Source organism: Rhipicephalus microplus, chromosome 8 (assembly GCF_043290135.1).
Source record: "Rhipicephalus microplus isolate Deutch F79 chromosome 8, USDA_Rmic, whole genome shotgun sequence".
NCBI classification, from domain to species: Eukaryota; Metazoa; Arthropoda; class Arachnida; order Ixodida; family Ixodidae; genus Rhipicephalus; species Rhipicephalus microplus.
The window spans coordinates 107383062-107402250 of record NC_134707.1 but is presented as its reverse complement, the minus strand read 5'-3'; the positions used below and the strand labels follow the sequence as shown (position 1 = coordinate 107402250).

At 44.4% G+C, this 19189-nt stretch overlaps 1 protein-coding gene across 2 annotated transcripts in view; it reads right to left on the bottom strand.

Moving 5' to 3' along the window:
• LOC119165129 (uncharacterized) overlaps positions 1–19189 on the bottom strand; it is a 92636-nt gene that overhangs the window by 58440 nt on the left and 15007 nt on the right. For both annotated transcript variants that reach the window (XM_075872458.1, XM_075872459.1), the window contains exons 5-8: positions 19084–19150; positions 17730–17833; positions 10928–11046; positions 7116–7270 (exon numbers count right to left, since the gene is read on the bottom strand). In XM_075872458.1, the coding sequence (XP_075728573.1) occupies positions 7116–7270; positions 10928–11046; positions 17730–17833; positions 19084–19150 (445 nt within the window). The remainder of the gene's footprint in view (positions 1–7115; positions 7271–10927; positions 11047–17729; positions 17834–19083; positions 19151–19189) is intronic.

The following is a 19189-nucleotide window of genomic DNA, read 5'->3' as shown; positions in this document are numbered from 1 at the left end:
GTAGACAACTGAGTTGGGGCTGAGGTATACGGCAGTCCCTGGAACACTGGGGGCTGGTGTAGCTGCTGTGGCTTCAGTGCCTCAGCGTAAGTAAGAGGCGCGGTGACGGGGGCTGCTGCAAGGGCATCTGCATAGCCTCGGAAATATGCTCCTGGACCACATGTCAGAGCATGGGAGCCAATGATGGTGGGTGTCGCAGTGGCTGTTGCTGCAAGAGCTCCTGGCGTTGAGCAAAAGCAGTAGAGAAAGCTGCCGAGCCACTTCCTCTCGCATGAAGTGTTTCATTTGTGCGAGAAGGTTTGTCTGGTCAGTCATGACGTTCAGTGCAGTCACTGGTTGAATTGTCTGGAATGAGCATCGCATCTGAGCTCGTTGTCTCCGCAATTCATCATAGCTTTGACACAAAGTCACTACTTCGGCCGCAGTGCTAGGAGACTTCGCGAGAAGCATCTGCAAAATGTCATCGTCGACGCCCTTCATAATGTGCTGTATCTTTGCACTCTCGCTCATGGAAGCATCGATGCGCTGGCAGAGATAAATCCCATTTTGTATATATGACGTGAAAGTTTCACTTGGCTCCTGTGCCCGTGTGCGCAAACGTTGTTTGGCGTGTAGCTTCTGTAAGGCAGAACGACCAAAGACGGCACATATCGCCTTCTTGAAGGCGGACAAGCCTGCGAACTCGGTTTCGTGGTTCGTATACCACAGCTAGGCCACGTTGGTGAGATAAAAATTGACAGTGCCCAACTTAGCAGCGTTGGGTCCACTGACTTTTTCGTATGACGACAGCCAGTCCTCAACATTCTAGTCTTCGGAGCCCGCAAAGATTGGGGGGTCTCGCTGGTGAACCGGGCCAAGGCAAGCAGCGGCTGCGAGAGGTACTGTTTGTTGGACAGCGTCAACTTGCATGGTCGACAGCAGGGTGCGGGATCAGAGTTCCAGGGTGTAGGCGATGTGGTTACCCAGCACGATCCACCAAATATAAAGAGGTTTATTGGGCGAACCTAACGGGCAAATGGAATATTCGAAGTAGCCACAGGAGGAGGAAGATGGTGGAGCTCGAGCGCCCATCTAGTGGTGCCTTACTCTGCGATGATGCTTGTTGTTCCCTGGTGTTGTATCATTCCTTCATTATACTACTACTACTACTACTACTACTACTACTACTACTACTACTACTACTACTACTACTACTACTACTACTACTACTAATATTATGACTACAGAAAAGGGTACGACCCGCACCCTAAGGAGCTTCGCCCCTAAAACGATGACAGTGGCATGCTTGCTAATGGGTGTAGCTCGCTTTCACTGGTTATGGAACTGCGGTGGTGGCTAATTGGGAAGAAGGGTGGGGGAACTAGCCTTCTCATTTTGAGCTCGAAAACATAGTATACATTGGAGACAGCCGAGGTGTCAAAATGACAGCTTTAATTTTTCCAACATTGCTCAGCCTAGTGTATCCCTCCCAGAAGTAGCTAGAGCATGCTATATAGGGGCGAAACTCCTCTTAGTCTAACCTTGTCCTGCGTCAGGCCTAACCGGCCTATTCTCCCGAATAGTATAATCGATGGCGCTGTCTCACCAATTCTAGACTCATTTTCTAGATGGCGTTCGTCCAATAGAAGTGTGTGCAATAGGACAGACGGATGCACGGACACGTCGATGGAAGCACGGACGGATAGACAGATGAATGCATGCACGCACGAACGGACAGTTGCACGGACGATCGCGCGGATGGATGCACGAACGGACACACGGACGCACGCACAGACCGACAGATGGACACAGATATGGACACACCGGCGAACGGGTGCACGGATGGACGAACCAACGAACACATGGACGAACGGATGCACGCACGGACCGACAGACGGATGCATGTATGGACGCACCGGCGAACGGGTGCACGGATGGACGAACCAACGAACGCATGGACGCTTCGCCCCACTTATCATCAATGATTTTGTCGTCGTGCTGTGAATTTTTATTGCATGGTGTAGTAAATTGCGCCCGTGGTGTCTGTCTCTCCTCGTTGATGTGTATGTTGCACAAAAATAGCCATAATACATCACATTTGCAGGAGACGAGTTACTTTTACTTAGCAGCCACTGCTCGCATGCAATTTATATAGACTCAAACTATGTGCCTGTCATTTCTTCCACTTCAAGTGGGTAATATTTTTCTTTCATAGTGGTTCTTTGAATTGCTAAAATAAGATTGTGTGGTTAGCACTGCGTACATGAAACAGCCAACTATGACTACAAATATATTATATATATTACCTCGCAACATTTTGCAAAAGTATTACAGGCGTAATTGACGCAGAATGCACCAGATAAAGTTGTGGCACTGAAAGAAGTTCCAGAACACTTACTACAATATATTTTGTGTGAGCAAGGCACATTCAAAATAACTGAAGAATGGACAGGCATAACTGGCTGAAACAAGCCGGGCCCAGACCTTTCAGGCTTGGGCAGGGTACAGATCGAACTTAAAAACACCAGACCAGGCTTGGGCGGGCCGGAGCATGAAGTTTTCGGGTCGGGTAGGGCTCGGGCCGGTGCAGTGCTCTAGCTTGTCCCTTGTACAATCACTGTCATCAAACCATCACCAAGTGCAACATCCAGCTCTCAGCGGACGAAAAACAAGCTCGATTGCTACTGCTGCAGCAGGAGCAACAACATGTCATAATTTTGTTGACATGCATGCAGCATCATGTGCAGCAAATGCCATCGTCGACATTTGACGATCCTGTGTGAATTGTCTCGATCTGTTGCACAAACTCGTACCAACGCAATGACATTGAATCAGGACGCGCCTCGTATCACAAGTTGAGCCACGAACACGCCTTCAGTGACATCTGCCTCAAGCCCCCTGAGCAGGAGCAATGCTGTCCTATTGCAAACAGGACGGGTGTGAACTGAGTGCGGGTCATGAAAATGTCTTGCAAGCGTTCTTTTTGACAGCAGCAGCCAGCACACATTTATTAGAGCGGACCTCTTAGGTACCTCAGATGTCTGGTTATCAGAACCACAGAACTCTCTTTGGTTACGGTCGGCCACTCGAATTCCTGCGAAGTAAGGCGCACTTGAACGGTAGCTTTGACTCTTTGAGGCAAACGTAGCGATACAGCCGTAACCGTGGAAGCCTTGGAGGAGCTTGATGTGTGGATGACCACAAGCCCACCAATCACGAGTACTGTCCTGGGACTCATTCGCGAGAACTTTGACATCACAAACAACTGTCATTTCAACACATGGCGCCCACAGGAAATACGTGAGCTGCATGGGTCCGACGTCTAATGGAAGGTAGCAACTGGAAGAATAGATCGCTTGTCCAGTAATCTGACGGACGTGGAAACCAAGTTTGGAAGGACAGCTCAGAGAACAATAAAAGCAGCGGAAAATTCACGTACCAGCACTTTATTTCTGAGCTGCAGCACGAATTCCCTTCATGACTGTGATCCTTCTGTGATGTGGCATTTGGACATCAAAGACAAGCCATCTTTTAAGAAAAAGACTAGGCTCCAATGGTACTTCAAGCATTTTAACCGGCCATAATCAAGTTAGATGTGCGCTACAAGGTTCCCCTGAAACCACAAGTTTCAGGGATACATTGAGGCAGCGATAATCAAAGATTAGGTGAAGGCTATCTGCAAGTGCAATCTGACTGGTTCAAAGAGCATACTGAATGAACTGTTGAGTCACGGTGGCGCGGCAATCACAGCAGAGTTTAGGGAAGAACAGAGAATCCAATTTGAAGTACCACAGCCACAAGAGGATGTCTATTTAGTAGACTTGTGCGAATCGTGAACTTTAGGTTCTTAAGGTTCGGAGCGAACTCTAGGTTCGGAGCGAGCTTGAAGCGAATAGTGATTTGATCAAGTCATTTTGAATAGTATATACCACATATTATGAAAAAAATGGGGGGGATATTTCTTATGACCAAACTAGTCTGCACAATATTTATTGGAAATTGAAACAACGAATATGCAAATGCCATTCTCTCCGTTCATAGGAAGGGAAACTACAACTTGGCATAGTAGCAGGATGTGACTTTCGGTGGGATGCAAGCAAACCTGTAATATATATTACGTTGTAAAATTTACCATACTTAGAGCATATAAGCTGATATAACAAGCTTTAAAACGCAAAAAAGGATTATTCGATGTGACGTTCATTCAACCTTGAAGTGAGGCTTCGCGGCAGAGTGGATTTCCCCTGGGCGTACTTACGGTATAGCACCGCTCCACTGCAGTGAAAGCACCTTTACATTGAATTACATGCCGATTAATATATATATTTTTTGTTTATTTCGAATACTTTGAAATTTTCAATAACTTCAATTGAAATCAAAGCGAATCTGATTGCAGTAATATTCGTTTGAATATTCGCACAAGTCCAGAAATTATTATATCTTGTGCTGCCTTTTCATTTGTATGTTTCTTGCACGACCGTTCATGAAGGAATAATCCATCAATAGGCCTTCCTTGCAAAAGAGGCCAAATTTCAATAAGACCGACGACCATGGTGCTCGACTGCCGCCTTGAAAGATGCAAGTTTGAACCTGGCTGCAGTGATCGTGTCTCGATGGAAGTGAAATGCTGGAGGCCTGTGCACTGTGTGATTTCAGTGCGCAATTAAAAGGGCCCTGCAACAATTTTTTAGCATGGTCAGAAAACGCTGCTGATAGGTAGTAGAGGCTTCCGAGAACAAGCAGGCCAAATGTGAAAGCGCAGCATGCGGCCTGGAATTCACAATAAATTATCAAATTCAGCTGAAAATTGCTTTCTCTTCCCTCGACAGATGACAGAAGGTGCTCAAAAATCACACGTAGATTGCCCATCTATCAGCCGTTGGCTGATTTGAACATGGCGCGCTCGATCGTTGGAGAGATCGCCGCAGGAGGCAGTCACTTGTCCACGCATGCATGTGCGATCGCACTAAGAAAGCTGTGTATTCGAAGGGAAAAAAAAGAAAAAAGTGCTCAAGGTCACGATGGGCGCGTGATGTTTTTTATTTGCCGCTCCCATCTTTCCCTGCATAGCTTTCAGCGCTTTTGTCGGGACGAGAGACGAGAGAATGCAATTGCAGTGTGTGACAAAGCTTTGTAACTCCACTCGTACTGGGTGGATCCTTAAAATTATTGTTGATGAATTTGTGAGGCAATGAACTATTCCAATGAATTCATTCCATGGCTACACAAAAAAGTGCTTCAGGGCCCCTTTAAGAACTCCACGAGGGGTGAAATTATCTAGAGCTCTCCAGTACGGCTTCCCTCACAGCCTGAACTGCTCTGGGATACTAACCGCCATATTTATGAACCGACCTTAACTTATGGCTAAGGCTACTTACGAAAGGACGAGAAAAGTGCAAGTATTAGAAAAGTACAAGGTGCGTTTCAGAAACCTGCCTTATCCTGTCATAAGGGCGCCTTATGAAAGGCATCCTTAACTCGTCAAGTATAGCACCTGGGTGCGAGGGTAGTTACATCTTCGCTACAAAATCATTACCTCAAGCAGCCATAAATTAGCTTTACTGCAAGAAACGCACAACAGCATGCACAGAAGCACCCAAACATAAACAGTAGCAATATTTGTTCAGGCACCGGCACCTTTTGGTAAAATACACATTTTTCGTCTGGCAACTTTGTCTTTGTCAACTGGACGTCTTGTATGTTATTGCTGTGTTCGGTGGTGTCATCATCTTCGCTTCAGCGTTTGCTGTTTTCTTTAACTTCTTTTGGAATTTCACTAGATTTATTTGATAGTTTCGGCCTTTTTACAAGTTTCTTTACGAAGTTGTATTTATTGTGGAACGGTTCTCTGAATATAACTTCACCGACGAAGTGGCTACGTCCTGACAAATTTTGTGAACAAGTACTAAGACGGGCACCATAAGCCTTCAGAGAAAATGAAAAATGTGGAAACAGGTTGCGATGGAATCCAACAGCCGACCCAATGTGCATTTGTGAACGGCTGACCAAACAACTAGAAAAGCGTTTGCACCACTTCGAGAAGTTTTACCGGTATGGAAAAAAGTGTTTTTGCAACGATAGCGGGTATCCGCTCAACTGTATACTCGTGACACAGTCGGCTACGACACACTGACAAGGCCGTCGCTTCCAAGTTGAAACATGCATAAAAGTGCGATGGATTAGCAGCTGCATGAGAAGAGGCACAAAGAACCCACAACCATGAATGGATATTTTCCTGCAGGAACAGCACAGTGAGCAGATTCTTCATGGCATATTTTGTGAAGCGGGGGTGGCACAAAGATTCCTGCTTAAGGTAGGTCTCAACCAGGTTTCGTCGAACGTTGAGAACTCGCCGCAGTGGTGACGTGTACGCGTATGCTGTGCCGTTGAATACTTTTTCGCGGTCCACATAATATACAGAATAGGCAAAGTTTTCGTCCCCTGCCATGTTGTTTCAGGAATTAGGATAGGTCATAGGCTACCTTAACCGAGCCTTACTTACGAACGGGCAAAGTTCCGCGATAAGTACAAGGTAGGTTCTTGAAATGCATTAAAGGTGGACTCGAGGCTAAGGTTGACTTAAGTCATAGGGATAAGGTTAAGTTAGGTTTGTGAATACGTGGGTAAGTCCCACATGCAACTACCAAACTGGGACATTATGAGCATATTTGTGCGTGCAGCTTTGAATTTCATGAGGACGGTGCCCTGGTGATACCCCCTATGCTGCTCACAACTGTCAGCAAACGAGCTCGCCCGTGCCGTGACGCTCTTGTTGAATGTGTGCGGAGACGACATTCCCTAGCCCAAATAGAACCAAATCAGCTAGCGCAGCATGAGGAAGGGCATCCTTATAATTCTTTTTTTTTTTAAGCAGGAAGCCTAAGACGTCTTATTTTCTCTGCTTTATGGATATTGCTACAACGGACATTAATAGCTCGAGAAAAGGAAAGCTTACACTGAGACAAACTTTCCACAACTGTATCAACGAGATTCAAGACGGTTGAGCGAGTTGAAAGGAACTTGACCATAAAAGACAAGGTACTACAACGACACATCGAGATGCCACTGCACAGCAACTGATTATTTAAAACCCAGGCATCCTCATTACATCCTTCATGCAATCCTGTCAAGCCCACCTGAGAATGGGTGAGATGGGCCTGGCAACGGGTTCTCCCGCAGCAAGGGCTTGTTCCACGGCTCCTGTGGGGGCCACCGCTGGTTGCCTATCCATCTGTGACATCATTTTCTCCAGTTCGTCAAAAAATTCACCCACGTCTTCGGCCTGCACAGACTGCACGAGGCATGGCACACGCCGATCATTAGACACAGACGCAAGTTGGCGCACGGCGTTGGAATTCACCAATTATTCGCGCAGATACATGGCATGCTAAGACAACGCACTGACTATAATAGTCTTGGACAGCCCTCTCCAGGAGCCAAAAGGATTGCAGATAATTCAAACCTCGGTATAATGGTACAAGTTCGACGAATTTTCAGTTGTAAATAAGGAAAATGAGAAAGCATGTCACAATTCTACAGTGCTACGAATATACATTTACAATGAATTTTCTAACGCAACACTTTTGAGTACAGTGCGACTTCATTGAAATGAGCTTTGCTATAAGCCGGCGAGCTCACTGTTGTGTCAACTCTCTCAGATTTAGGTTCAGCGGTGAGTGTGAGTGAGTCTGTGCAAATGCTATACCTTTAGTAAATTTGATAAAGTCCCAAACACAAAATGAATTTCGTGAGTGGGCCTGACTAGGCTGCACATTTCTAATTGACCTATGCCTTTTACTGCGTAAAACATACTGACATGTAAGAAAAGTTTATGTCCAGGGGAAGATGGAAGAACAAAGAGATCATCAGTGAACATGAGGTATCGGGCGAGCACAATGAACAATGTCAGACGCCTTAAAGGTGCCGTCACACGAGGTCCCACAAGCATGTCGTGAAAGCAATGCGCAACAGCTGCTTTTGCTACATTTAACACTTTCAGGATCGATGACCAGCATTTACACCACTGCAAGCAAGGGCTAAACAATTTATGCTGCAGTTTACAACGCTGCCTGCAGGAGTACACCCTAACTTTTTATAAAGAAGTTGCATCTTACACGAATATAAAAAAATTTGTTATAAAGGTATATTGCTAGCACTATACCAATTGCGAGACTATTTTTCAATTACTTCGTTATAAGCAGGAGTGGACGTGCATTTTAGTGTTTTGAAGCAGCTTAGGGAGCAAGAATACAAGTGCTGTTTTGGAACAGCTTTGAAGCAGTAAAAGGGGCATTTCCGAGCAGGTTCCAAGCACCAAGAAGTGTGTTTTGAAGCACTGCAAGTTTTTCAAGCAATGCAGTGAACCGAATATCGAGATGAATGAGCTACAGTGGATATGGATGCGGCCATGTCTTTTGTGTAGCCAATGCTCAGTGTTGCTTGGCAGACGATAATAATTGTGTAGCTTTGATGGTTTACACTTCCAAACGACAATTATAGCGGAAATTGCCATTTATGCCCAGCCTGGTGCTGTAGGTCAGATGGGCACAGAATGGCGCAATCGGCGCACTGCCACTCCTACATAAGATATATTTCGTTACATCCAGGTTAGTTATATGGAGGTTTTCAAACAAAACCGTCTCATGAGGGACAAGGTAATGTGGAGATCAATGGGAGAGCTCTTTCGTTGTGTCAGCACCAGATACGCCATCCCGTGACAAAGAAAGCACGTAGAGCCGCAGCACAAGCTACGCACGTTAGACCTTGCCAAGAAAACGAAAGGGATTGGCTCTTTTAAAGAGCATGAAATGATGGGTTACAGGAAATGACTACGTCTGGGGCCATGTGACACACCACGACAAACCGAAGTTGGTCGGGAGTCGACGTAGACTCCAAGATTAGTCACGTGAAATACACAACACCATAACTTCGCCCCGCAGTGCATAGAGTTTCCTATATATAGACTAGAGGGAACTTCAGTGCTAGTGTCTATGGGAGCTGCAATGCACGGTTCTTGAGGGAGCATGGGAATGATGGGTAGTACACGGATTTGTTTAATCTTTGTACTTTCGGCTCCATTTGGCTTCCCGTGTCTTGGAGCTGCTTTGTCACGGAACGGCAATCTGCAAAAGTTCAGCAGTTGCACTTCACTGCTTTAACCTCGTAGGCTCACCATTTCAAATCAGCTCATGAAGTTCGAAACAGCCTGTCCTTCAAAACCAAAACACAACAATAAACAAAGCCACAAAGTGCATTTGAAGCCTGCAACCATGAAGACTAGAAAAATTTCTGTACTGTCCATTATTCCCATGGTGGTTGAACGATTGCAGTGCCACAGACCCCTCTAGTTAACTTTAGAAAACTATATGCTGCAGTGGACATAGGACGGCCCATAGAGTTTCGAAACATTAACTATAGGGAACCCTGGTGCTGCCATCGTTCAGTGACCCTGGGAATGATGAGTAGTACACAGATTTGCCTTGTCTTTGTGCTTGCGAGCCTCAAACGCACTTTGAGGCCTCGCTTATTGCTGTGTTTCGGTTTTGTTTCGAATAAAAAAACAGCCCGTTTTAAACTTCAATGGCCGATTTGTAACGGTGAACCTAAAAGGTTATAGTAGTGAAGTGCAACTGCCGAATATTTGCTGACTGTAGTTTCGTGACAAAGCAGTTCCAAGCCACGCAAAGCCAAATGGAGTCGAAAGTATCAAAATTGGACAAATCCATGTACTACCCATCATTCCCATGCTTGCTGAAGCTGTGTGTGTTACCGCTCGCATAGACGCTAGCACCAGAGTTCCCTCGTGTGTATAGATAGCTCTATGGAATAACCTGATCATGGTTACGGGGCCTGTCAGTGCACAAGCATTCCTGCATTGTGCAGCAACTATACCTGCCAGGACTGCAAAGCCACATAGCATTGTCGAGCTGATCGCACGTTAGCTGTGCAGTTTTCGAGGAGTCGTGCGAAATAAATGATGTCCGTGACAACATTTGCGAATGTAACATTAACAAGCCGACTCCACCGATAACTGATGTATAAGCCATTACCAATGATCACCAACTCCAATTACAGTAGACCCTCAATAAATGAAAATTTGTAAACAAAACCACTGTTTATTCGCAACAAGTACCTGTTATATGATTGCATTTGAACTTGAATTCTGCAGCTCTATTCTTCTCTCAACGCACGGCGTTTGTCTTGAACAAAACATGTTTTCTTAATCCATTCATGTTACATTTGGTAAGAGCCTTTTATACTATATCGGCTAGCTCATACAGAAAGCATGTTCACCTACTGTATTTACTCAATTGCAACGCAACCTCAACTGTACTACGAGAGATGACCTTTCATTGCATCCAAGAAAGAAACAAAAAACAAGAAATAGAGTGTTTTAAAAGTGCAGAAGCTTGGGCTAATGGGTCTGGGTTCACAATGGTAGATTTTACAGTGCATGCCATATTCCCATTGTTCCTATGCCCCATTTTTTTTTATATGTTCTTGCACTGTAAAATTCACTGTCATGAAAAATAGTGGCATTACATTACACTCCATCCTGACTATAAGTATATTGCATCTTACGAGAAAAGTTCGTTACCATATCCAAAAATTCACTATAAATGTATATTTCTAACACTGTATCTAGTGCAAGACTATTGTTCATTCACTTCGTTACAACTGGTATTTCGTTATATCCAGGATCATTATATCAAGGTTTGAGTGTATTCGATTGTTGTGTGGGTGTTTACTTAGGGTAGAAAATCTGAAAAAAAAAAAATCTCGTTGCATTAAAGTATACACGGTAATATCAGTGTATGGCACATATGTTCCATCAACTTTCCCAAGCAGCGCTACAGTATTTCATTTTCTGTCTCAACCACCATCACTCAGGCGGTCCGAAACACGGCTGCTCCCAGGAGTGACTCAATATGAGATGAAATGTGCTTGCCTCGAACGGGATCATTTCGTCCTCCAGCATCGCGGACTGCATCATGGGTTGCTCTTCGCGGAGCGTAATTCTTTCGGCGTCCACCGTCAGCCCAGCGGGCATTTCCACAGCTTCGTCACCTGCAGGCAGCACCGATAGATGAAGTCTGAAACTCGCAAAAGAGCTCCGAAGCACACACGGGAATGCTAATAACTGGAATAACTGACAGCTACCCGTTCGTAGCCCGAAGGCACCCAGTAGTCCACGAGGATTTCTCATGCGGTTTCTCAGAAGGAAAGCTGTTTTGTTACCAAAAATTTGTCCTGGTCCAGGGTGTGAACCTCAGACTTTCTGGACCAGTTGCTATACCTGGTAAACTAACCAGAATGGTAGAAAGGGGCAGTGCGAAGACAAATTAGTCAACAACTAAACTAAAAGCATATTGACATGAAATACACCCAAGTGTCATTATAACAAAGTTGCATCTTACAAGAAAATAAGTTTGTTATATCCGGAAATTTGTTATAAAGGTATATTCTTAACACTAGGTCTATTGCAAGACTATCCTTCATTTTCTTCGTTATAACAAACATTTCATTACACCCGTGTTCATTATGTTGAGGTTTGAGTAGTTAGAATGAGCTGCGCAGAATCTTGCAAGAGGTCCTGTGCAAAATCCCTGCCCCAAGAGATTCAGTGCGGACGCCCTGTGCAATTTCACGAGAGATTTCGTGCAGGGTTTCTTAGGATTTTACGTGACACATTCTGCACCAATGCGTTTCAAGTTGCTGACTGATTCACCGTCGTGCTGCCAAGTGCTGGCTTCTTGGTTCGCTCAGTTGGTAGAGCGATCACCCAAGGAAGTCGCTGGTCTCAGGTTTGCACCCCAGACCAGGACGAAAGCCAGCTAAATCAGTTTTCACTATTGCGATACCTTCCAGGCAAGTCCGCTGTTTCGTCATAGCTACGGCCTCTTGATCACTTCGGCTTGCTATGTGCTGTTCACGGCACTTTCTCCTGCTGGATAATGTACTCATGAAAGTTGCCACACATCATGAAGTGACGAAGCCTCTCTCCTAGCAACCGCTAGCCACCGCAACACTGCTTTGTGCGTGTGATTTGTGCGAACTTCATGTTCCTTAGCGTGAGGCGAATTGCTGGGCGTGCATTGAATGGCAAACGTTCGGGACCATCCAGTTAAGGATGGTCCGGAACGAATCCAGGACATGTAGCTGTCCCGACAAGGACGGCGAAGGACTCGGAATGGTGCATCAAAAGTAGGCGCAGTCACGCAAAACCCAGGACGATTGGCAACACTGCATCACAATCATGCAAGAGGGAAAATCAGGAGAAAGCACTGCTCGAGAAGACTGAAGATAGAATGACGTCATGTGTGGAATTTCAGCCCTACACATAACATCCACATCGGTACACACAGTACATTCAGAGCTATGGCGGCATAGACACACATCTGCCAATACACTGCATCTCATCGATAGTATGCCAAAATGACACCGCTGGCTTCATGAAGTGTTCTTTTACTAAGGCTGTCTGTATAACTCAATGCTCTGTCCTAATTTTGTTCTTACTCCATGACCATGATTCTACAAGTCATCTCCAAAAGCACCACGGCTCAAAATGAAGTTTCGCAGCCATTTTAAGTATTAAGCATCTACGGACAAGATGCTGCAACCACCGCAACGGTGTATCCACAGGCCAAATGCTCGGCAAACCAACGATTGCCTCGCAGAATCTAATGCAATCTTGTTTATAATAACATGGCCTCCAAGATCCATTCCCCATTCACCTAGGGTTGCCACTTTCCCCGGAAAAAAAAAAAAATGGGGCCGGTCACCGAGGGACCCCGAAGTTGAGGTTGTGTGCAAAATCCATGTTACGTCCATGTTATATTTTGACACGCGATGAAATTTATTGTACCCGCCTTCAACATTAACATAATATGTCCACATACATACAAACACAGCACTGAGCGAATAAGTTAGTCTTTGGTGGCAAGCGCACAAATATCATGAGTCTTACAATGTTTGCACTCAAAATGAGCGTTAAATTATTACGTATGCTGAACAAAATATTTGCCTCAGAGGTTTTCACCAAACTAAAAAATTGGATGCTGAAATCCGTAGACACAACCTTCATTTCAGACAGAAACTCACAGAAAATGATGAATTTAATGTGCTTTTCACAAACCGCCACGCCTTGAACTAGCGTGCCTTCAACTTCCTCGGATGGCCGTGCCTAGAACAGGCGTGCCAACAATGCCATTCCGTCGCCCATGTCTCTCAACCCGCTCAGCCCCCACTACAATTCCTAAAACCACTACGAACGGCACCTGCATCGAACAATGTTCCCAAGTGAGATAAGGCCCCTAAAGAAGGTGTAACATCTCAGCGTCTTTGTGGAAGAAGGAGAGTGGGATATAAAGGAGAGGTAGAGCAAGGGAGGTAACGGACACGAACACGGGCACCTTTCAGCCGCGGTGCTCGCGCTAGCGTACAGCTGCCGCACGCAAACAAAAATATGGCCAGCTGTTCAAGAACATGTGTAATAAGTCTGATTATCGGAATAGTCGTGTTTTCGGAGTAGATTTGACGATGTTTTCGTTACTTTTTTCTGAGCTGTTGAGTGTTCCTTTAAAATGTATACAATGCATGTACACCTACACGTGCAATAATGTGCGGTACACTCACAATGCGTAAAAGGAATAACGAAATCCTATGTGCTCGCCTTCTCCTATTCGCGGAACTTGAATATGTACTTAGAATTTGACTTAGTGACTCAGATGAGTTTCTTGTTTTCTCTCGCCATCTTTATAAATTCTTCACAGCTGTACACCAAATTATACCGCACACAAAGTTCTGCTTTAACCATTGGGACGCTTAGCTGGTTTCTTTTATCCGTCCACAAGTTTCCAATCGTGCTGGAGACTCGTTCCATGAACGCATTGCTGCAGGGAATGGAGTAGACATGCTCCATTAAGTTCTGCAAGAAGGGGCACTTTACCTCTTTTAAGAACTTTTACAAGTCCAGGCAGAGCATCCTTCAAAAGACAAAGCTCCGAGTAGAGTTCGTCTCTTTCCTCTTGAAAGTCAATGCCAAAAAGGTTGCCCGCATTTATTACCATCAATAAAGTGGGTGCACCTTTGCGCAGATCCAATTCGGCGAGCATCTTAAATGGGGAGTTCTCAAAGTCAAACCACTTTCCGAGGTACGCAAGGGCCCTGTCATAGACAATCACGAAGTCCAGCTTTGCAACTTGTCCACCAAGAAGGATTTGAAGTCCCAGATTAGCCTTGACACCGAAGAACATATCATCCCTTCGATTATTCAGCTGCTTCCTGAGCTTAGTCATTACAGCGTAAAGTTCTGTCGGCTCAAGGTGACTCTTTTCGAGGGTGAGGATCGCGGAACGAAACATCGCAAGGAACGAGTGCATGAAGTGCATGTAGCACACCAGAAGCGTGACACTCTCTGAAAGTCTTTCGCCTAGGTTGCCTATAAATCTCCAGATTATTTTTTCGCACTCCTTCTCTCCTTGACTCAGAAAGTTTGACTTGATGGGTGTCCAGTTCTTAATTTGTCTAAGGCTGTAAACAAGCTTAACCAGTGGACCGAAATATGACACAAAACTTTGCTATATTCCTGATCACAAAATTCAAAGAATGTTTTCGAACATGCACTGACGTATTTTTCGCTTTTTCAAAGACGAAAATTTTTTTTTGCTCATGATGCAAGCAAAGGAAGCAATTTAACTACTTATACTGATTTCCGCTCCGTTCTAACGATCGGTGGGCTTGAAGGGTTCTTGCTTCGAGCTATTATGGGTACATAGTAGAAAGTGGTTTTCTTCAGTCCTATTCACGGCACAGCGTCTTGGGGAGGGAGAAGGGGGATTGATCTAGTATGCGTGCAAGGCTTGCCGTGACTCTTCACAAGCCCTGGCAGGAGAGGGAGGGCGATGGCCCCGTAGAGAGGTTGGTGTTTCCTGCTGCTGCTGAATGTGCAAGGATTCGAGGGCGAGCCGCCGGCAAGGGTTCCTTCTTTTTGCCAGAATCATCGCGCCGTCGGGACGGATATGGTGGTCAAACCACTCACAGCGTTCTGCTTCTGCGCTCCGTTCTCGGTTCAACTGACAGAGGTTATTCTTGTGCTGCCGCATTCTTTCGTGGAAGTTCTTGGTTTCCCCAATGTAGGAAGCGGGGCAGTCGGCGCAATCCAGTACATGACGCCCTGAGCTTTTTCCGCAGTTGCGCGATCTTTGGACCGAGGGATGAAGCTGCTGATGGTGGTGGATGCCTTGTGGGCAACGTCAACCCCTGCGTTTCTCAGTATATGGGATATTCCTTCTCTGGCTCGGGCGACCGATGTAGGAGATCAACACGCAGTGTCGTTGCGACGATGCAGGTGTCACATTTCCCCCGTCTTTTCTTTTGATCTGCGCAGTCAGTCCCCGACCGCGCAGGTGGAATTGCTCAGTCAACACATGCGGCGAACACGGAGAGGAGTAAAAACAAAATATTTTGGATATGATGAGCAAAAAATCGGCCAATGACGGCCGGTGTTAGGTGCGGACCGGCGACCGGCCCCTTGTGTAAAACCGGCCTGGCCGGTCCAAAACCGGGCATGTGGCAACCCTACATCCACCCAATCATACAGGACATGATTCCGAAGGTTAAGTGTGCTTGGAAACTATGACTGACTTCTACTAGCGCCCTCCTGTCATTGGTGGCAGCCTGTGACGAGAGAGAAAAAAATGTGGCTTCTAGATGGTATGTACAGAGGGTAACTTGATCTAATTTTGCTTGTACAGTGAAATCTCATTAATTCAGACATCATGAGGTGAGAAAAAAATGTCCACAGACACTGAATTATTGAAAGTTTAAAAAAACAATAAAGAAGTCCATCATGTCAATGCATTTTCATTTTCTTAATGAGAGAATGAATTCGGTACTTATTTTGCATAAGAACAGTGCAAAAGCTACAATTTTCATTATCTGCAACTTTCTTCACAATGCGACCGCACTTCTAGAATTTAGTTTAGCCCAAACGTTCTTTGAAGCCATCCCTTATTACGTACACTACCAACACTACCACATGTACTCGACGATTTTTTCACCAGAATAATGGCCAGCGATAGCTTGTTAGTCCATCACAACGTAGCAAGCAAGTTTTATGCCAGCATACAAACTGCCCTTCAAGCTTTTCATCTTCTACAGCTTCTGCCATGTTTCAGTTCTGTGTAAGTGTACGCACGTTGCCTGAAGTCAGAATGAAGCAAATGAGCGCCGCATATACTTTGGACAAAACCATGGGCACTAGAGACACAACAACAGAGTTCACCCAGTTCTGAAGCCACGCGTGCGGACTACGTCCAGACTCCAAACAAAGCTATACAGCACCACACCTGCTGATAAATATAAACTTGGCTTATTAATGCACCATCGTGGATGACGACTATGCAGTTCTGAAGGCAAGTGGCGAAACCAAAACTACCATTAGTCACAGCTTTTATACGAGTCACAACTACAAACAGCACTACTGACACAACTACAAACAGCGCTCACCCAGTTTCCGTGCGCCTAGTAAAAATGAAAATGAAAGACGTTTGTCGTTGCCGTTAAAGCCTTGGTTGTCGACGACGCGATTGTGGCAAAATTGTGGATGGCGAACTGCTTTCTGAATACCTGCAGCTGTTGCAGTTATTCGCAAATGCCATTTTCTCTCCTTTGCTTTGCACATTTGCGGCATTTCGTGCTTGGAGTTCTTCAAGAATCATCCGAATTAATTGGGTTGTGGCCAAATATGACTGGACTACTGATGAGTTTGATTTCATTAAACAATACATTAGCTTGGTTGAACCACAGAATGCATCTGGATTACCTGATTTTTCGAACTACTGGGGCTCAAATTAATAAGCTTCTGCTGTATTTGGGAATTTTCCTGAATGATAACTTTAGATGGCATCCATGACGTGTCCCGACTGCTTATGTTCTGTTCCTTTTGACACGTTCATTGAGAATAAATCTAAAGCAAAAATGTAGGCTTGTGCGAATATTCGCACTTATAATATCTGAACAAATATTAGAGTATCTGAATTGCTTTGGTTCGAATTTGTTTTGAAAAAAATTTCAAAGTATTCGATACAAATGAATAGACATATGTAAACTATATGCAAGTACCTGTAAAGTAATTTTGCTGCAGTAGACGAATTATATGCTGTGAATACACCCTTCCAGGAGAAATCCACACTACCACAAAGCTCTACATCAAGGCTAAATGAACATATTACTTTCACATCAATTCATCAGCTTTCAAGTTTAGAAGCTTACTATAACAGCTTATATTCTCTTAGTATAGTAAATTTTAAAACGTAAGGTATTTTACAGGTTATCACTTGCATTTCCAGCTATTATTCAAAGCTTGATACGTTTCCTTTAAACAAAAAAGAATAACACTTTGCACCGACTTGTCCTAATTTTTTTTAATAATGTGCACGTTACTTGGGTCATGACAAATATGTATGCTCTTATTTTTTTAAACCGTGTGATATATATTATTCAAATTCAATTCACAATTATTTGACCAAATTGCAGTTTGCTTAGAAATCGCTTATAACCTAACATTTACTATTAGCAGAAGTCTAGAAGAATGGCAATTTGATGAGCGTTCCATGAGGGTATTCCATAGACGAGAGCTTTAAAGCCTAGTGACCGTAGGGTTGCCCCTGACTAACTAGCACACGCAAACGTCTCTAGCTTCATCGAACTAGTTATCACCAGATCTCCTACACATGCAGTCAACGTACCGGCTCCTGCTTCAGGCGCCGCAAGAAGCCGAGACACCTTCCCAAAGTTGGCCGTTGTGTCAGTTTCGAACTTCGCACTCTTCTGACGCTTGGGTGGGGGCAGGCTGCACATGCATCGAAAAAAGTGACACTACTCATCATTTGTTGCAAGTAAATTTTTCTTTCCCATACAAAACAGGCAAAAACGTAAGGTACCCGTACAGTAAAATGCCAATAAAATTTGCGATAACAAAGTATTTGTTATAAGGAAGCAAATAAGGAATCGCATTGCTTTTTGTAGTGTAATGAACATACACTCATAATGAATCCTCGAATGCAGCAGAGCCATTTTCGTGCCAACGCAACGCCACTGTATTAAGGTTTTAGTGAAAAATATGAAATTTCACACACAAGAAAATTCCTTCATTGTGTTACACTGTATCTACCAGATGAAAAAAAAAAATCTGCAAACAAGGGTTGGGTTTGCAAGCCACATTTTGAAAAGCTCGAACACTCAACTCCTGTTTAGGGATTTTTTCCACCGCAAGCTTTCATAGGTGCTCAAGCACATCCCTCTTTATGGATTTTTTCACCGTAAGCTTCCATGAGGACACAACTTTTGTTTAGAGATTTTTTTCACTTCCAGCTTCGACAGTGCTCGAGCACACCCTTCTTTACAGATTTTTTTTTCAACGCAAGCTTCTTAGGTGCTTGAGCACACAATCCTTGTTTACAAATTTTTCTACTGCAAGCTTCCATGGTGCACATCCCCCTCTACGGATTTTTTTCACCACAAGCTTCAATCTTCCCCTCCCCGTCGGTTTTTGCAGTTAACATACATAACTAGCTGTAACTGGTAAAACATATCTTGCTTCCATGATGTCCAATTATTCCCAATATTTCTGTTGTTCACATTGAAATCCAACTGGATACCAGATACTGACTGATGCTCCCATGGTTAATTTACATATATACCCAATAAAGTGGAGGGGGGTAGAGCAGCTGTGGTAGCTCAGTTGATAGAGCATCGGACGCGTTATTCGAATGCCACAGGTTCGGTCCCTGCCCACGGTAAATAATCTTTCCATCCACTTTTCTTTTTTTCGAATTTACCTTACATTTACCTGATATAACACCCCCTATTTTTTCCTTGGCATAATTTGCTGTTAGATCTCATTAATATTGTGTCTAACAAAGAAACATGAGCCCTTAAGTGTACACTTATTTCCTAGCTTGTGTTCCCAGACTTTTTTTTGCCTCAGTGCAAGTTCGGCCAATAAAAAGTTTCCGTCTGTATGAGCATGTGTTCTGCATGTTTCATTGACACAACCATGTGAAAATGTCAATAAGTAAATAACGATTTATGCCAGCTCACTCGATGTTCAGTGTCGTTTGATGCTTCCGTCGTTGGATGAGCATCTTCAGGCACTGCTCTGCTAGAGCTGAAATGAGAGAAAAAAAAAACACAGCAACTGAAGCAA